The 17192-nt window shown below is 42.2% G+C and overlaps 1 protein-coding gene across 4 annotated transcripts in view; it reads left to right on the plus strand.

Annotated features, from left to right (window-relative positions):
* GTF2IRD1 (GTF2I repeat domain containing 1) overlaps positions 1-17192 on the plus strand; it is a 1036986-nt gene that overhangs the window by 283315 nt on the left and 736479 nt on the right. For all 4 annotated transcript variants that reach the window (XM_085649787.1, XM_085649789.1, XM_085649788.1 and 1 more), the window contains one exon: positions 8378-8506. In XM_085649787.1, coding sequence (XP_085505913.1) covers positions 8384-8506 — 123 coding nt within the window. In that variant the 5' untranslated portion in view covers positions 8378-8383. The remainder of the gene's footprint in view (positions 1-8377; positions 8507-17192) is intronic.

Consider the following 17192-nt stretch of genomic DNA (forward strand, 5'->3'; position numbering starts at 1 on the left):
GCTTTCTGGATGTAATTGAAGCTGTTAATTGAGGCTGTTAATTAGTAGGGGTTTATATAGTAGTGATATTCTCCCGTTTGCCAGCATTTGGGGCATTGTCAAGCTGGCCTCAAGTGGGTTGTGCTCTGGGGCCTCTTCAATGCTAGCAAGCTATGACTTGAATGTATGTCTTAACTGTAGGTAGTGGAAGAACTTTGAGTTTTCGAGTCTCAATTCTAAATGTAGCTCATCAAAGCCTACGTCACCTCTTGCTGTCCAAAGACAGTATACACCTCGTCTTCCACACACATCCTCCCGGTTGCCTTTTGCAACCATCTCCACTACTCAAGGCTAAATGTTCCACTTTCCTGTGCTCCCCTCTCCTCATCTTGTATATATGCATATCTCCCTACAAACTGTGTACTGCAGTACTGTTATTCCTCACCTTTTATACCCTCTACACTTTTTTTTCTACCCACCTCTCCTCTTTGCTTATATGCGCCTATATATATATATATATATATATATATATATATATATATATATATATATATATATATATATATATCAAGGCTCATGCTTGTGTCCCACATTTGAGAGGCACTCAAAAAAACATCACGGAGTTCCAAGCTTAAACTCCATTTATTAGGTACGGAGGTCGCCGGCAAGCCGATTTCTTTCACAGCCCATTCACCAATGCCTGACGTGTTTCAAAATGTCTATTTCTTCCTCAGAGGCTGACGGTGAAGAGGATAGAACACAGTCCGGTCCCCGCCTCTTAAGTACATGTGATTGCGCGCCCTCGGATGGGCTGTTCATGATGATGCTGCGCAAGTACTTGTGGGAGTTGGAGTCCCGGTGGGAAGTATGTTCCCTTCAAAGTGCTTCCAATCTACTGCTGACATATTTCAAACCCGCAGATGGGTCTCAGCGAGCGGGCTCCTCCTCAATCCTGTGTTGTCGCTCCACAGTTGAGGATTGTGAATACAGTCCCCCGTGGCCCCCTTTGCTTCTGGGGTGGTGCTCTCTCCAACTCCCACAAGTACTTGCGCATATCATCATGAACAGCCCATCCGAGGGCGCGCAATCACATGTACTTAAGAGGCGGGGACCGGACTGTGTTCTATCCTCTTCACCGTCAGCCTCTGAGGAAGAAATAGACATTTTGAAACGCGTCAGGCATTGGTGAATGGGCTGTGAAAGAAATCGGCTTGCCGGCGACCTCCGTACCTAATAAATGGAGTTTAAGCTTGGAACTCCGTGTTGTTTTTTCGAGTGCCTCTCAAATGTGGGACACAAGCAGGAGCCTTGATTTTTGGTGGCAGTCCAGCCACCGAGAGAGCACCACCCCAGAAGCAAAGGGGGCCACGGGGGACTGTATTCACAATCCTCAATTGTGGAGCGACAACACAGGATTGAGGAGGAGCCCGCTCGCTGAGACCCATCTGCGGGTTTGAAATATGTCAGCAGTACATTGGAAGCACTTTGAAGGGAACATACTTCCCACCGGGACTCCAACTCCCACAAGTACTTGCGCAGCATCATCATGAACAGCCCATCTGAGGGCGCGCAATCACATGTACTTAAGAGGCGGGGACCGGACTGTGTTCTATCCTCTTCACCGTCAGCCTCTGAGGAAGAAATAGACATTTTGAAACGCGTCAGGCATTGGTGAATGGGCTGTGAAAGAAATCGGCTTGCCGGCGACCTCCGTAACTAATAAATGGAGTTTAAGAAGCATGAGCCTTGACATATATATATATAGTAGTGTGCTAATGTTATATAATACAAAATCCCAAACTATTGGCATTGTCAATGCTATTAATTCAGAGCGTTGCACGTATAATCCTAATGCTGGAATAGGAAGACTGGAAATTGGTGTTAAAGATTTTAGTTTACAAATTACGCATCTTTTCGAGGGTTATGTATGCAAGCCTTGTCCAGAGTGTCCTCATCTACTTTGCCTGCCAGCCCTTCATGTCTGTACACTTCGAATGTATTGTCTGGCGTCATGCAAATTAAGTTATGTCTAGCTGGCTTTATTAGTATTCTCTAGCCAGGCACCTGCTGCACCAACTTTTGTCTAATCTTCCTTCGATAGATATTTGCTTGACTTTCCTATTTTGTGTTGCCTCTCACAGCATCTAGCACCACGTTTATTACCTGGTTTGAATAATGATCAATCAATAGAGTGTTTTCCCAATCTTCATGGGGTAGACTGATTACCTTATGAAGTTACATCATTACTGTCAAGATATGGATATTAATCCAGAACTCTGAATTTGTTTATAAAGCTATAAACCTATTGCTTCGATCTGTGAATCTGTGGTTTCAATCTGTAGCTACATATAACGCTTTGCAAGATGTCTTTCACCATATTCCAGATGTCTGATTTGGTTCCATGTCGCGGACACCCAGTACGTCTTATACTGCATGTAGTGTTAACTGTGTCTGAGGTGCCTTTACCTGCAGTTATTCATTTAGATATTGTATAAAGTCCTTTGTGTCATCTTCCTATAACTTTGGATCGCTGAGGTATAACAGAAATATATAGGTCATTAGAGTCCAATAGGAATGTCGATTAATGGCACAAGGAAACTTCTTTTGGCAAGTGGTGAAACAGTTCCGTTTTAATGAGTGTCAAGTTCAGGAGTCAGGGGTGTTCCAGACTTTAGAGCCATGTACTCCAGAGAGCAACTGATGTGTTTCTGCTGACAGAAGTGGTGCTATGGGACCAGATGCTGGGATGCTGAGAAGATTTGAGGTGTGGATGTAATTTTGAGTCAAAACAAAATTTGCAGGTTCTCATGGTCTGTGTTCCTAAGATCCGTAGTGTACTCTATGCTTTAAAGTGAGAGTCACCATGCCCGATAATTGACTGGTGGATATTGGCACTGATGTCAGCCTATTTTGAGCCCCTGTTTTTAAAGTGTGGTCTGCAGCAGGTAGCGAACATAATGCACAGAACTTCCAATAAATGTACACATACCTGCCAATTTACAAATACGTGTATCCCTAACTGAGAACGACATTTCACTTCATGACTGACCAGTGAGCACCTAGGACAGTGATAGACTCGATAGCTTTCTAGCTGGATAGTTTTTAGCTGTAATAACATTTGTCTCTGCAATATTGGTACTGAAAGAGACCGCAACCCATGACAGTTTCCACAGTAAGATATTGTCCTTTAGAATAGACTAAGGAAAAGGATTTTACCAAAGCCTGATATTTATACAGCTCGGCACCTTGAGGAGACGTCCTCAACACTGATCAAAAATGTCATCAATAATCCATCTCCCTGGGACCTTGGTTACAATATTTTTGGATCGCAGGCCTCTTTTTTTTCCATTTCCTTGTTTGGACTTAAGTCTTTTTTTACATTTTCAGTTTTGGTCATGAGTCGAAGATACGCCCAGAAGCACAGCGCTAGCAGGTGGTTAATATCCACTATTACATCCTCCCACACCCGTCATTCACAGTGCTTAATTCTCCCCAATATTTTTCTTCTGAAGACACCACCACATCAGCACTGCCACTGCAGACTTCTTCCACTGGCGTTGGCCACTCGCACTACTGGAGCAACATCACAAAATAGAATGATGGGCGGAGCGTTGAAACTTTTCAAACACTCGCTCCCAGTCACCGATCTGGTTTAATCCATCGTTATTTTGCTCGCAACGTCACCCCAGTTTGGACCCATCCGTATGCAAATCAGTCTTAACCCTGCTTCCAATAGGAACTTTCCAGCCCGAACTGTCATGCCAGGTCCTCCCTGGACTGGAAACAAGCATTTTGGGACCAGTTTCGGGGTATCATCCCTCATCAGCCAGGCAAGCTTGAATCCAGTGGCGCAGCGAGCAATGGACCCACGTCTGGGCATATGCATAGCCATTTAGGGTGCACATAGTAACATCACAAAATGACCCAGCCATATGCAAATCAGTCTTGATCCTGCTCACTGTGGGAACAGTCCAGCCTGAACTGCCAGGCTTGGTTGTCCCTGGACCGGAAACAATCATCCTGGGACCGGTTTTGAGCCCAACTGGCCCTACTTACTTCTCCTACTGGCTCCACCCATTTTCAACACTGCCCTCCTCTTCTGACATGTACAGTGCAGAAGGTTGAAATGCAGTGAAAGTGAAGAAACGTGCCTTTCTCACAGAAGGATTCAGGAGGGTGGACTCCCTCCAAGAAATATTAGGAAAACATGGGGTAAAATAGTGAATTTTACAGCCTTATAGGTCAGTAGTAAAGACCATGATCATAACTTGAGTATATATCTTGAATCCACTTCAAGGAGATTTCAGGGTTTTCTTTGGAGGTTGCTCAGGTCAAGGTCCTCTTGGATGGTTGAGTTAGAAGTGAGCGAGCCTTAATGTGGCTTCTGCCACTCGACCTCTTGCCTTTTTTGCCAAGCACCCTTCAACTCCTCCCGTCCTGCAGCAGTGGAGGTGCTGCCCAGCACATTACTATGTCCTTTTTGAAGATGGGCTGATAGTGAAGATTATGCAGAGTGCTGTGACAGTGCCCGGAGTGGGATGGTATGCTAACAATTTTTCAAACAGTTTGTTTGGTCAGTAGACTGATGGTGGACCAGCGGGACAGGAATCTTTGTGAGATACAAAGTAAGAATTGGTCCCCTGAAATGATAGTTAGATGGGGCCACTGGCACCCACCAGCTCAAATGGACCACTAGTCACTCTCATGGCCCTGCAACAGAACACTTGCTCATCGATTTGTTCCATCACCCATGTTCCTGACCATGCTTTAAGTGTGCATAAAAAACACTTATGACATACAGACAGTTATAGGTATATTACACAAAACGAAGAAACAAAACATATCAAAAGATAATTATACAGTGGTGTACAAATTCTGAATTTACAATTTGTGTAGCAACTAGAAATTTTCTTCATTTTTCCAGTTGTTTGTACATGCTATGGCTGTGCTGCTTAATTTTTGCACAGTGCATATAGGAGGTAGTCTATATAATGGTGCGGGAGGACAAATTTGCCCTCTGTTTCCTCGTATGTGTTCAAAGCATTATATTTTGAGAGGTTTACAAATTAAAACAAGCATTGGCATAGCCAATAGATCTCGCCTTTGGGACCATATAAGTGTTTAGACATGCAACACTTGATGTTGTTGCACCAAGGATATTGTACTGGATAACTAAACACTTATAATGTCCCAAAGGCGAGACCTATTGGCTATGCCAATGCTTGTTTAGTCAAGTAAACAAAACTCTACTGTCAAGTAAATGAAACTCTACTGTTATGTTTTATATAGTGCTTATTGTAATTGTATTTATATAGCGCTTACTACTTCTGACGAGGCATGAAACGCGCACTTTGCCAAGTAGCATGCTACTCCGGAACCCAAAAAGGATTATTGGTGGAGTAGTATAGTGAAATTTGTAGCTTCAAAGCTCTGGTGAATAGCTGATGCGTTTTAAATAGGAGAAATCGGGGGTGAAGATTACTTTGAATTGATATCTTGGGATTGTAGAGGTGTGACATGGCCCCAAAGAGGTCTATTAGACATGCTGTGCACACAGCAGAGGTGCCTGTATTGTTTCTTTATCAATGCACTTTCCTAACTAATACACTGGTCAGACCAACTCCTTACTGGATCCTGCCTTCGCCATACATGTCGGGTTCGTCCTTGTCCATGAAGCACCCTTGCTGTACAGTTATTTCCTGTGTTCCTGAATGAAAGGCTGTACTGCCCCCATCAAAATGAAGATTGCAAACATATCTATGCTGTAGATGCATGAATCCAGTGCACAACTAGATAACATCTCACCTGAGGTGGATTTAATCACGGGAACTTCCTGGATTGGTGGTTGGCAAGCTTAGCATCCATACTTACCTGCCCATCAACAGCCCTGCTTCCATGCCACAGACTGGCTGCTGTGAGACTCTTTAAATCCCGCCCCCCGCAGGTAACGCGCGGGTAGATAGCGGTAAACACAGAGGCTTGGAAAGGCTGCAGGAATTTGCTTTTCAAATTGCAGCCGGGGCCGGTATCCAAAGCGAGTCCACAAGAATTTCCCTTGATCAGCGTCATGGACAGGCTGCCCTGATGTTATATTAACCCTTTCACTGCTGGACAGACCCACGCACCCTCATGGATAGGCTGCCCTAATGGGATATTAACCGTTTCACTGCTGGACAGACCCACGCACCAGGGACTCAAGTGGGATGAAAAACTGTGGTGGGTGGAGCTAGGTGTCTCTCATAGGGCCGGTTACCAATCTTCTTAGAGAAACCTTATTGGAGAAATTTATGTCAGGGCAGGCACACGTGGGTGAATGTAGAGAGAGGGCAAAGAATAGAAAAAAAAGCAGCGAGAGAAGGCAGGCGCGCGCACGCGGATGAATGTATAGAGGGGGCAAAGAGAAGGAACAAGCGAGAGAGGTAAATAGAAATGGAGAGGGCGGAGCGAGTGAGTGGCCGGGACGTGTGGACGAGGAGAGGTAGGGAGCAGGTGAGCCCGCGAGTGGTGCGCGAACGCGCACTTGGGAGAGCAGTCGTCACTTTTCAAGCACTGCACTTGTGGCGCGCCGCTGCTCACTCCCGCAAGGTGGATGCCACCACAAGTACGAGTGCAGTGCTTGAAAAGTGAAGACCCATGGCTAAAGGCCCTCCTAGAGTAGCGTATGCGCGCTGCCTAGACGAGACCTAAAAAGGAGACTACTCCAACTGGCAGTGTTGACTCGTTTCGGCCGGTTAAGATTCAGAGCCTCTTCAGGAAAGTGGAAGAATGAACAACCTATAAAGAATAATACATACTTCAACATATAATAAGATGCACAATACATTAAAAGTGCACCACCAAAAGGAGAAAACAGGTCCTGCTAATAAGAGATATCGATATAGACCAGAGCATGCAGATCTTTAAAACCATACGTATATGAAAGTGATTGTTGTCCGCCCATGAAATGCACCATGCGTTCCATTGTGCCATGCATACTTTAGTGCCAGTGACATAATGATTGTACCTGTGTAGGATATTACGCCTTTCTCTTGCAGAATGCTAGAGGGTAGCTTATGCATGCGGCGCGAATGGTAAAATTAAAACAAGACTGTTGTGGACAGAAGTATTAAAGAAAGAGAGAGGCACCTCGCGAGCCACACGTGCAGAGATCGCATGCAGATGGGAAGTAGCCGCTAATATGGACGCATTACCCCCCAAAATCTGGGCAGAACCGAAGCAAAAGTTAGGGCATCTCTCCCTGACCCAGGGAAGGTTGTGATGGAACCGGCTTGTAGCCTGCCTGGATGCCCTGTGGTTCCTAAGGCAGGTGCAGAAAGTCCTGTGGTGGGAGTAAGAAAGGTATGCTAGAGTACCTGAACTAATAAAGTAGCAAGCATCTAGGGCGTTCCAGAGCATGAAATGCCGTGTGATTTAAAAAGAATGCTGGAAGTCCTGTACTTTTTAAGGAACGAGCCCCGGTGGTGTTACAGAGCTCAAAATCTGTTAGGAAACAGAGTTGCTGTATTGTAGTACAAATACTGAGATGGAATTAGTGGTACAATTCAAAATGGATTACTCTCTATAACCCTTAGGAACGCTCAAGTGTCTGATCACACGTGGGTAGGGTTCCTTTCAAAATGTTTTACGACTAATTTATTACAAAATAAAATAACATTGAACTTTGTAGCTGCCTTTTTTTCTTCAACTGATATCGAAAACATCTTTGTGACATCCAAGGTATGGTGGTGATTGGATACAGGCACAATCCATGGGGAGAAAATCCCCAAGGTTAACATGTTTCATTAAACGCTCATTTTTACATTCACTTTTGAGCACACTTTTTAATTTAGGAAACATAAAGACGGCAGCTACATACCAAAGCCCTCCATGTACTCGATATACGCAACTGTATGATAGATTTACAAAGATAGATCGGTGTATATTTAATGTAGACCTCATATCAATGGGTATTAGGGATACAGTGTGCAGGTTCGAAGGTCCCAATGTAACTCCTTCTTACCCCCAGTGCTCACCACAGCCTTGGTTTTGTCACTGATGACTTCACCAATTACATTTTCAGTGACAATGAGCACTCACCTTATAGTTGTGCCATGCTTCATATTGTGTTCTTCTCTGTAATTTCTCATTTGAAATATTATCTTCCCACTTCCTCTGAAGTCCGTCATCATTTTCTGGACGTTGTGTACATGACAATCCAGCATGAATTGCATGAGTATCTACCACTGATTTGTTTTTAATATCCTTGAAGTGGACATGTATGCTGTGAAGAGCAAGAACAGAAAGTTACAGATTTGTAAGATAAAGTAAAGAATACAACAATATCAGTGAGGGAACAGACACAAAATCATCAATTGCATTGCAAACAAATACTCAAAGCACACACTTGTTTTTATTCCAGGGGAGTATGGCACTAACAGGGACACAGTCTGATGGGACGCCGAATAACGCCAGACATGATCAATGGATGCCAACCATCCCTGGGAAACATGACATCATTACCAGCCTCGTATCTGCCTTAGATTCTATGGTAAGGAATGCTGTTGCATGCATTGATCCCAGCGAAGGAGATTTCTGTTGTGACCTGGTCTGCCCAAACCCAGCCTTTCAACTTTCACAGTTTGAAGCATTGACTCCCATTAAACTGTGAAATAGTCTCAGCTGTCATTAGCAATGCTTGGAAAAGGGTAAACCTGCCAGATACTTATAAAGTAAGTTATTATTATCATTGCTGAGGATGTTGGGCTGGATGTAATTAGAATTTTAACAATCGCAAACTATCCACTTTGGTGTTTGCGACAGTTAAAATGTGTTTTCCTGTGCATTAATTATTTTCCGATTCCTAAAATGGGATTCTGAATGAAAACTGATTCGGTATCTGGAAGTGACATTTTGTCGATGACCAAATCGGTATCTAAAGTATAAATATTTTCCAATCTGGTTGCAAAACATCGATATTTTATTGACAACCTCAACGGAAGTGGTGACCTATTTGCAAAAGATAAGGGGACCCTTTGAGAACTCTTCCACTTTATGAATTAAAAAAAAAAATGTTTTTTTAAAGAGAAATCTGTGCCCCTGTGGATCTTTCTTAAACAACCTTTAACGAAAAGTACATTTTTCGTTTTTAACTGCGGCCTGTTTCCTCTAAGGAAAACGGGTTGCATTTTTATTAAACATGCTGGGCCCGATTCACAGAACTAACTTAAGACAAAATCCTAAACTTACTACTTTTGGTATTCACAGAAGTTAGGATTTTGTCTTAAGTTTGTCTTAAGACAAACTTAAGACAGACTTAAGACAAACTTAAGACAGACTTAAGACAGACTTAAGACAGACTTAAGACAAACTTAAGACAGACTTAAGACAGACTTAAGACAAACTTAAGACAGACTTAAGACAGACTTAAGTTAGGATTTTGTCTTAAGTTTGTCTTAAGTCTGTCTTAAGTCTGTCTTAAGTTTGTCTTAAGTCTGTCTTAAGTCTGTCTTAAGTGTGTCTTAAGTCTGTCTTAAGTCTGTCTGAAGTTTGTCTTAAGACAAACTTAAGACAAAATCCTAACTTCTGTGAATACCAAAAGTAGTAAGTTTAGGATTTTGTCTTAAGTTAGTTCTGTGAATCGGCCCCGCTTTGTTTAAAAAGCAATCACAGACATGGTGGTCTGCTGGCTCCTGCAGACTACCATTCCTATGATGGCCTCCAATCATAATGAGGCACAATTTGCAACCTACCTCATTAATATGCATGAGGTTGGTTGGATTCCGACCCACTACATTCGGAATGCTATGAACTGACCTATTAGTATGAAAGGCGATTCTTGAAATTCATTATTGTCGCAAAAATATTAATCGCAAATTGCAACTATTATTTTGCAACCAGTAAATAGCAAATCTTGCCCAAAGGTATTACCAGTATTATTATTATTGTTGTTGTTTATTATTATTATTATTATTATTACTATTGGTGTTGTCTCAGTTTATTGACATAGAGTAAATGCCTGCGGTGAAACTGTCTACTGCAAACTTTGAAATAGCCCTGGGAAGATTCACCTTGGCCCATTGCTCTAAAAAAGCAGATATAACATATACAGTGGGCTTAGAGAGACCAGTACTTTCCATAGTAATTAAACTCCGTTCTAAACATTAAGATATTCAGAAAGGGGTGAAATACAGATAAATCCACATGAAATATATAGTTTTGTTTCTTTTACTGATTATAGCTTGTTAATAGCTAAAATGCCGATGGGATTTGATTGAAGCATCCATCTGTCCAAACCTCACTTGCAGTAGCTCAGCATTCTCTGAATAAATTGTTGGTCATTGCTCAAGTAATCTATTCACCTTTCTTAAGTAAAAACAGTCCAATATAAATAGAAGTCTGAAAATTATTATTAGACTAGAGTTGGCCAGTGTGGACCTAGGTTGACCAAGTTGTCCAGATAACTATATAGATAAGTTGTATTCAAATTCATGGTATGTAAATTTCTCTTTTGAGAACAGTCTACAAATTTGAACGTGCGTTGGAGACTCCTTATTAAATACACAAGACAGCTGCCCCCCTCTAGACCTACTTGCTGTAGCTTCATAGACTCCACCGTGTCGCCAACTCTGCCTTTGCCAGCACACCATCATATCGTGGTTGAGTCCGTGTCCGACTCATGCTTGAAGTTAGGTCCACTATGTGGATGACTTTATGAAATGAATGTAGTGTAGTAAGTATTAATAGTAGGGCTCCCGGTTTTATGGTATTTATTTCTTTGTCATTTCTGTCTGTATTTATCCATATTTATTATTTGTCAGCTTTATCTGTATAAATATTTATTATGTTTTTTTTCCAAAAAGTTACGCTGAATCTGGTATAGTTCCACATTTATTTTACCAATAACTGCAGTCATGCTTGATTGCCTGCCAGGTTTCAGTGATATGAACACCTGCAGAAGATAAATCAATGCACTTGTATGAAAATATGCAAATTTCAGTATCACTCTTGTGCATATCTACTGCTGTTTAAGCCTCTTTACTGAAATTGCTTTATTTTAACACCCTTACCTATCAGTCCACACAGTTATTGGCCTGGCAGTAATGGCAAAGTGTATTTAGAATCACTCAAAAAGCACCCAATTTCCGTTTTTATCCAAATTTAAAAATAAATACAGACAAGAAAATGAATAGTTTTATGTCTGTATTTATCTGTAAAAATGAGTAAAAACAGAAAACAGGGACCCTTAATTAATAGCACTGTTTGGGTCACATCTACCTGGAACAGGACTTGCCTTTTTGTGCTTCCGAACTCTGCTGCCTGCAAAACACACCTTAACTTTGAGGATTTTAGAGTTAATGTGTATGCTGAAGATGGAGAAGAAGAAACTCCCAGGCCCCCTACTTTGTCGGGACAGCTCTTATAGTCTTCCTTCTGCACGTGGGAGTGCTGGCGAGCACTCAAAGTGCGTGTGAGTGTTCACCAGAATTCAACGTGAGGTGGTTGGCAGGCAAGCTCCCTTCCGACATTTATACTGAATACAGGACTCACTTTTCGTATATGTTTCCATCTTCTTGTCAATGACAACAAAGGACCGTGTGAATCAAGAGGAGAGGCCTGGGTGCTTTACGTCATCGGTGCAAATAAGGGCCTTCTCTAGATTTCATGTGTAAGTGCCTGGAGACACGAGATTGTACTGCAAAAGGTGTTCAAGCCACGGCCACATAATACAGATTGGTTGGAAGTTTAGGTAATAACTCGTCTGCAAGGCAACACATCCAGTTTACTCCGCCCTGTGTCGAAAGAAGTTCAAATTTGCACTCAGCTATCTGGTAATGCCAAATGGTTGTTATAATGTGATCAGGATTAAATGAGCGAACAAAACATTAATTAAAGGAGAACACATAACACTGATTTATAAACAAGTTAGTAGCATTAGATGCTCCAAATTAAGTGGTCAGGAGAAAAGTATTGCTTTGTAATTTATTAGTGGTAATTTGGGAATCGACGTTCCAAGAGATTTGCTCTTTATAGAGTTATGTTATGTTACATTATACAGCATTTGTAATGCGCGTAAACAGGTTTTATGGCACTGAGTGAAAGGAGGGACCAACAAGGTCAAGAGTCTAGCCATACACTTGTTTGAAAAGCCAGGTTATTAGAAGTGCCTTAAATCTGGACTAGACAGTTGTAGATCTTATGTCAGAGAGAAGAGAGTTCCAAGGATGCAGGGAAATCACAGAAAATCTGGTGCCACCCAACCTCTTCTTTTTAACAAGTTGTGGTGGGCTGATATGAGATTGCTTTTTGGGATGTATTTTTGAAACCTGGAGGACACAAAAATGTGGCTTCTCCCATAAAGTGATTTTAAAATTATACAGCCAGTTTTAAAGATGGTCTGCTGAGCTAATGAGAGCCAGTGCAGATTTTTCACCAAGGGCTTATTATGGCAATATCTTGGCTAATGCCCGACCAGCCAGCTGCCTGGTTTTGTACTGTCTGCAGCCTCTGGTTCAATCCTTTTGGCAATCCTAAGTAGAGAGAACTCCCATAATCAATGCGAGAAATCACTGGCACCATTATTATCTGGATGACGGCTTACAATTGAAAGGTACATAAGGAAATCACTGCTTCTATCTGCGGCTTCAAAGAGAGGTCCTCATCAATGAGGATTCCAAGCCTTTTAACTTCTGTTTTGGGAGTGGGAGGTAATCCCAACTCTAGAGGCCTGAAGCGGGGATTCCAGTTGTGGATTTTATTGTTAATCATCACTATTTCAATTTTCTCTGCATTTAATTTCAGTTGATGTCTATTAATCCAATCACTAATTTTCAACAAAGTATTCTGGAAAATCTCAATAGATTCTGAGCTTTGTCCAACATGAAGTGCAGCAGCATATCATCAGCATAATTGTAATTTTTCACACTCTGTTTCTGTAGCTCATGTACCAGAGGACGAATATAAAGATTGAATCAATGAGAGGATAATGCAGAGCCCTGAAGTACTCCACAGTTTAATTGAACCTTAGTGGTGCTAAAGGGACATAAACGGACCGACTGAGAGGGATCATAAAGGAAGAATGTTACTCAATCTAGTACTGTGGCTTGCAGACCTGCGGCCTTGACACAGTTGATCAAAAGAGTGTGGTCGACTGTGTCAAAGGCGGCAGATAAATCCAAGAGAAACAACGCCTGGGCTTGACTCTGATCTGCTGCTTCCCTCAATCATCAACCACTGAGAGAATAACCGTCTCTGTGGAGTGGGCGGTCCAGGATACAGAGTCCTCCAAAAGAAGAGCAAAGGTATAGGGCAACATGAGCTTCTAATAGTTTGGCCAGGCAAGGCAGTAAAGATATGGGGCGGTTATTTTTCAGAATAGTAGGAATCTTCTCCATTTCCCAATTAGCACAACAAACTGGCACATTATGAAATTAGTTGGTGATGAATTGGGGTACGCGCTGGGCAGTTTTACTCCTACTTAAGTTAATAGGCACGTTTTTGCTGAACAGAAGAATGCAGATAGATCAAAGTCCACTGCAGAAGCAGAGGGTGGACTGCGACCTGCTGTGTCTCTCGCTCAGCTTTGAAGGGAATTCTATGGCAGGAAAGGGTGAGCGGAGGCGCGGGCGCTCTCCACACAATGTTGCTATTGACACAAGCGGCAAGATTAAGCATTTTTGAAGAGGATTTGTGCTGAACACCCAAGGGCATGGAGCAGCCCGCATAGAGCCAGACAGATAGGCTCTAGCAGTGCTCTGGTAACAAGAAAGAGCTGTGAGTAGATCTTGTGGCAACATGCAACCTAACGCATGCTGGGTGTTTCACTCTACGTTTAACTTGTTAGATTTGCACACCGAATAGCAACAATTTGTAAGTGAAAACCAGAAACATGGTTGGTGATGCCCTAGCGCGAAAATATATATAAATAGAGTAAGCGCAGTGTCCCTAGCGTGCGCCGCGCTCATGAAAGTAATTTAAAAAAGTCACGAAAAAACGTCAGGGGGGTGGGAACAGGAAACTAACGTGACGAAGCTTCTGATAAGAAGCTTGGTCGCCATGACAATAGAAAGCTATTATCACAAGATGGCGTTGGACTGTCCACAGTCCCACGGACATGCGCATGCTGTTTGCTTTGGACAAATGGCGAGAGCAGCCATCTTTGTGCATGCAGACGCGTGCATGTAAGCCCTCGGAAGAATTGATTGCAAAAGGCACTCGCATGGTGAGACAGAGCATGCGCTGCTTTCGCCAGGCGAGACCTAAAAAAACTGTATTGCAGATTGCCTATGACGATTACCGGTGTCAAGAAGCACAGACAGGGGACGATTTTGTATTCAGTAGTGTATGCCTTTTAACTTAATTGTTTGTATTTCCTATGTAAAGTTAGTGTGGATGCTATGCAGGTAGATGAAGTGCTGCAGGAAGTGAAGAAATATCTAACAGAAGGTTGACTCAAGAAAGGTAATTTATCAAACCAAGTAGAGGCTTTTCATGATGTGGGCGTGGAGTTCTCGTGTTCAGGAGAACTCCTGCTCAGAAAGGACTTGCTAATTGGGCTGGAGGCTTTGAGACAAAAGATTGTGAATGTAGCTCACGAAGGTCAAAGTTGGCATGAGTGCCACCAAACGGCAAATAAAGGCAGAGTAATGGTGGCCTGGTTTATATCGTAAGGTTGAACTCAGCATGAGGGATTGAATTCCATGTGCATGGAGTGATAACTAATAAAATGGATGTCTTGTGGAATAAAATTGAGTTTGATATTTCTGGTCCGTACAGTGTCTGAGGTGCCTCTCCCATGTATGCTTTGGTGGCAGTTAATTATTTTTCACGGTGGCTAGAGGTGAAATTCATCCACCATGTTACTACTAATGTGGTCATCAATTCCCCAACTGAGGTATGGGACAAGGTGTGAATACCAGAAACCATAGTAATAATGGTGTTCAATTTGCGTCGCACACCATGTGACAGTTTTTAGATTCTAAAGGTGTTGAGCACATTCATTCGCCTGTTAATTATCCCCAAAGTATTGGGTTGGTTGAGTGGTGGAACAGGGTCTTGAAAGAAGGTATCAAGTTGGCACTGTGTAGTTGTATTCAATTGGGAGCAGCTGTTGGAAAACGTATGTGGACATATCAGACCATGCTTAATGCTAACAATGGAAAGACTTAGTTTCAGGTCATGAGGGGAAGTAAACAAAGAGCTTTGCTAACAAAAGATGTGGAAAAAAGGGGTTTGTGCAAGGTAGCAAGAGATTCTGTGATTGACAAAGCTGCTATTGACTTGCAGATTGCTGATTGGGATTGTGTCAAGAGGAGTTGTGGTCTTGGCTAAGGGTTATCAATGTTTTCTTGTCTCCTCACAGTGAAGAGGATTGCTACTTACACTGAGTAGTTAAGTGAGGTAAACAGTGTTTACCACACATGCGAGACAACGCATGCCATTACAACCCGGTCGTTACAAAAACCGCGTTGTTATATCGCATACCTTTACAACGCAAGTCGGAGCAACGACTTGCGTTAGGGAGCAGAAGGTGTTGGATTTAAAATCCAACACCTTTCCTACTGTTCCACAGACTAGAGTTGGGATAGTAAATTATACTATTCCAACATCCAGGGACCCTACAACAAGTCGTTGTTCCGACTTGCGTTGTAAAGGTATGCGATGTAACAAAGCGTTTGTTGTAATGACCGCGTTGTAATGGCATGTTTTGTAAACGCATGTGAACTAACGTGACATATTCTTAAGTGATGGCAATGTTTGGAATCAGAAGAAAATGGTGAGGTTGCTTGATTGTTTGTTTACATTCCTCCTTCTGCACAAGGGAATGCTGGTGAGCATTTGGAGTGGCTGTGAGTGTTCGCCAGCATTCTACATGAGGCAGTTGGCTGGCAAGCTACCTCCCGACATCCATGCTGACTAATGACTTACTCCTCATAAAATAAGTTTTCATCTTTTCAGCAGTGCAAACAAGATCATGATTAGTCCTTAGCAAACAAGTCCGAGAGAAGTAAATAATTTCACACAGTTCGTTAAATTATGCTAGATTGGTTCATCCGAGTGCCCCAGGAGATCCCCCCATCGTCTTCGTACTCTTTGGGTAATTTCCAATTTTCCAATATTTTCTCACCTTTACAACCTGTTTCCACACCGTGCTGTTTTAGCAAGCGCCTGTTGCAGGGTATCTGTGCCTAAATATCAAGTGTTATCTTGTTTCTTTCAAAGGTCGAGGGTCGGCAATCTCAGAAGCCTTGCTCCCCCTTAAATGTGCTGTAGGAGGAGATTTCTATGTTGAATGATGGTCTGGCTTACCAAAGGGTAATCGACTCCTGTCTCAAGTCATCCATGATGGTCTGACCACATTATTTGTGGCACGTCATAGGGTCACCCGTTCCCTAGGTGCCCACCTCCATGGCTAGGAATAAGAACAATCCTTTGGAGCTTATCAGCCACTGGAGTCTGTTCATTTATACTGTATCATATGGTAGTAATTTCCCAGAAAAAAGTGGAAAAATAGGGAACCAAAAATAAAGCAATCTGAACATCACTCGAGTAATAAATAATAAAGAATACTTCTTTAGAATGTCTTAAAGCATTTTTAAATCTGAAATAAATGCAGTATTACACAAACAAATGTCTTCTATTTTGATAGGGCCAGTATTACGTCCTGTAAAAAACGATTTTTCCTTCTTTTTTATGCCTTGCTCGTATTTTCCAGTCTCTTATTCATTCCGAATGACTGCTGAACTTTGTTCGCAAATATATTTTCAAATGTCCTGGTATCGTTAATCTTTTCGGTCCTGACCAATGCTACTTTTTTATTTCCAGATGGGCGAAAAGTGGATGGCTTTAGGAGTGCCGCAGTTTACCTTTAAAGCGCATTGATAGAGAAATATAATATTGGTTGTGCCTTCATTGTGGAATGCTTTAATCTTTATTGTAGGGCACTCAGTGGAGGGGGTGAGGGGGTCTACCTAAATAAAATGCTATAAACTTGTATGAAGCAAATTATTGTTGCTGGTTTCTTTATTTTAGCTCCATAGATTTCTGTGTTAAAATATCATTTTGGTTACTTTTATTACTGATTTTTTTCATGTTTTAAACTATTGAAATATTTTTAAATACTATCTCCTCCAGGATCTGTAGCAGCCGCTTATTGTGAGGCACTGTCTCCTACAGACAGGCATACTGGTTTGATCACGCTTGTACCATTGCAACCAGGGCTCTGAGGCAGGCCCTTA

The sequence above is a fragment of the Triturus cristatus genome, chromosome 3_2, assembly GCF_964204655.1.
Source record: "Triturus cristatus chromosome 3_2, aTriCri1.1, whole genome shotgun sequence".
Lineage (NCBI taxonomy): Eukaryota > Metazoa > Chordata > Amphibia > Caudata > Salamandridae > Triturus > Triturus cristatus.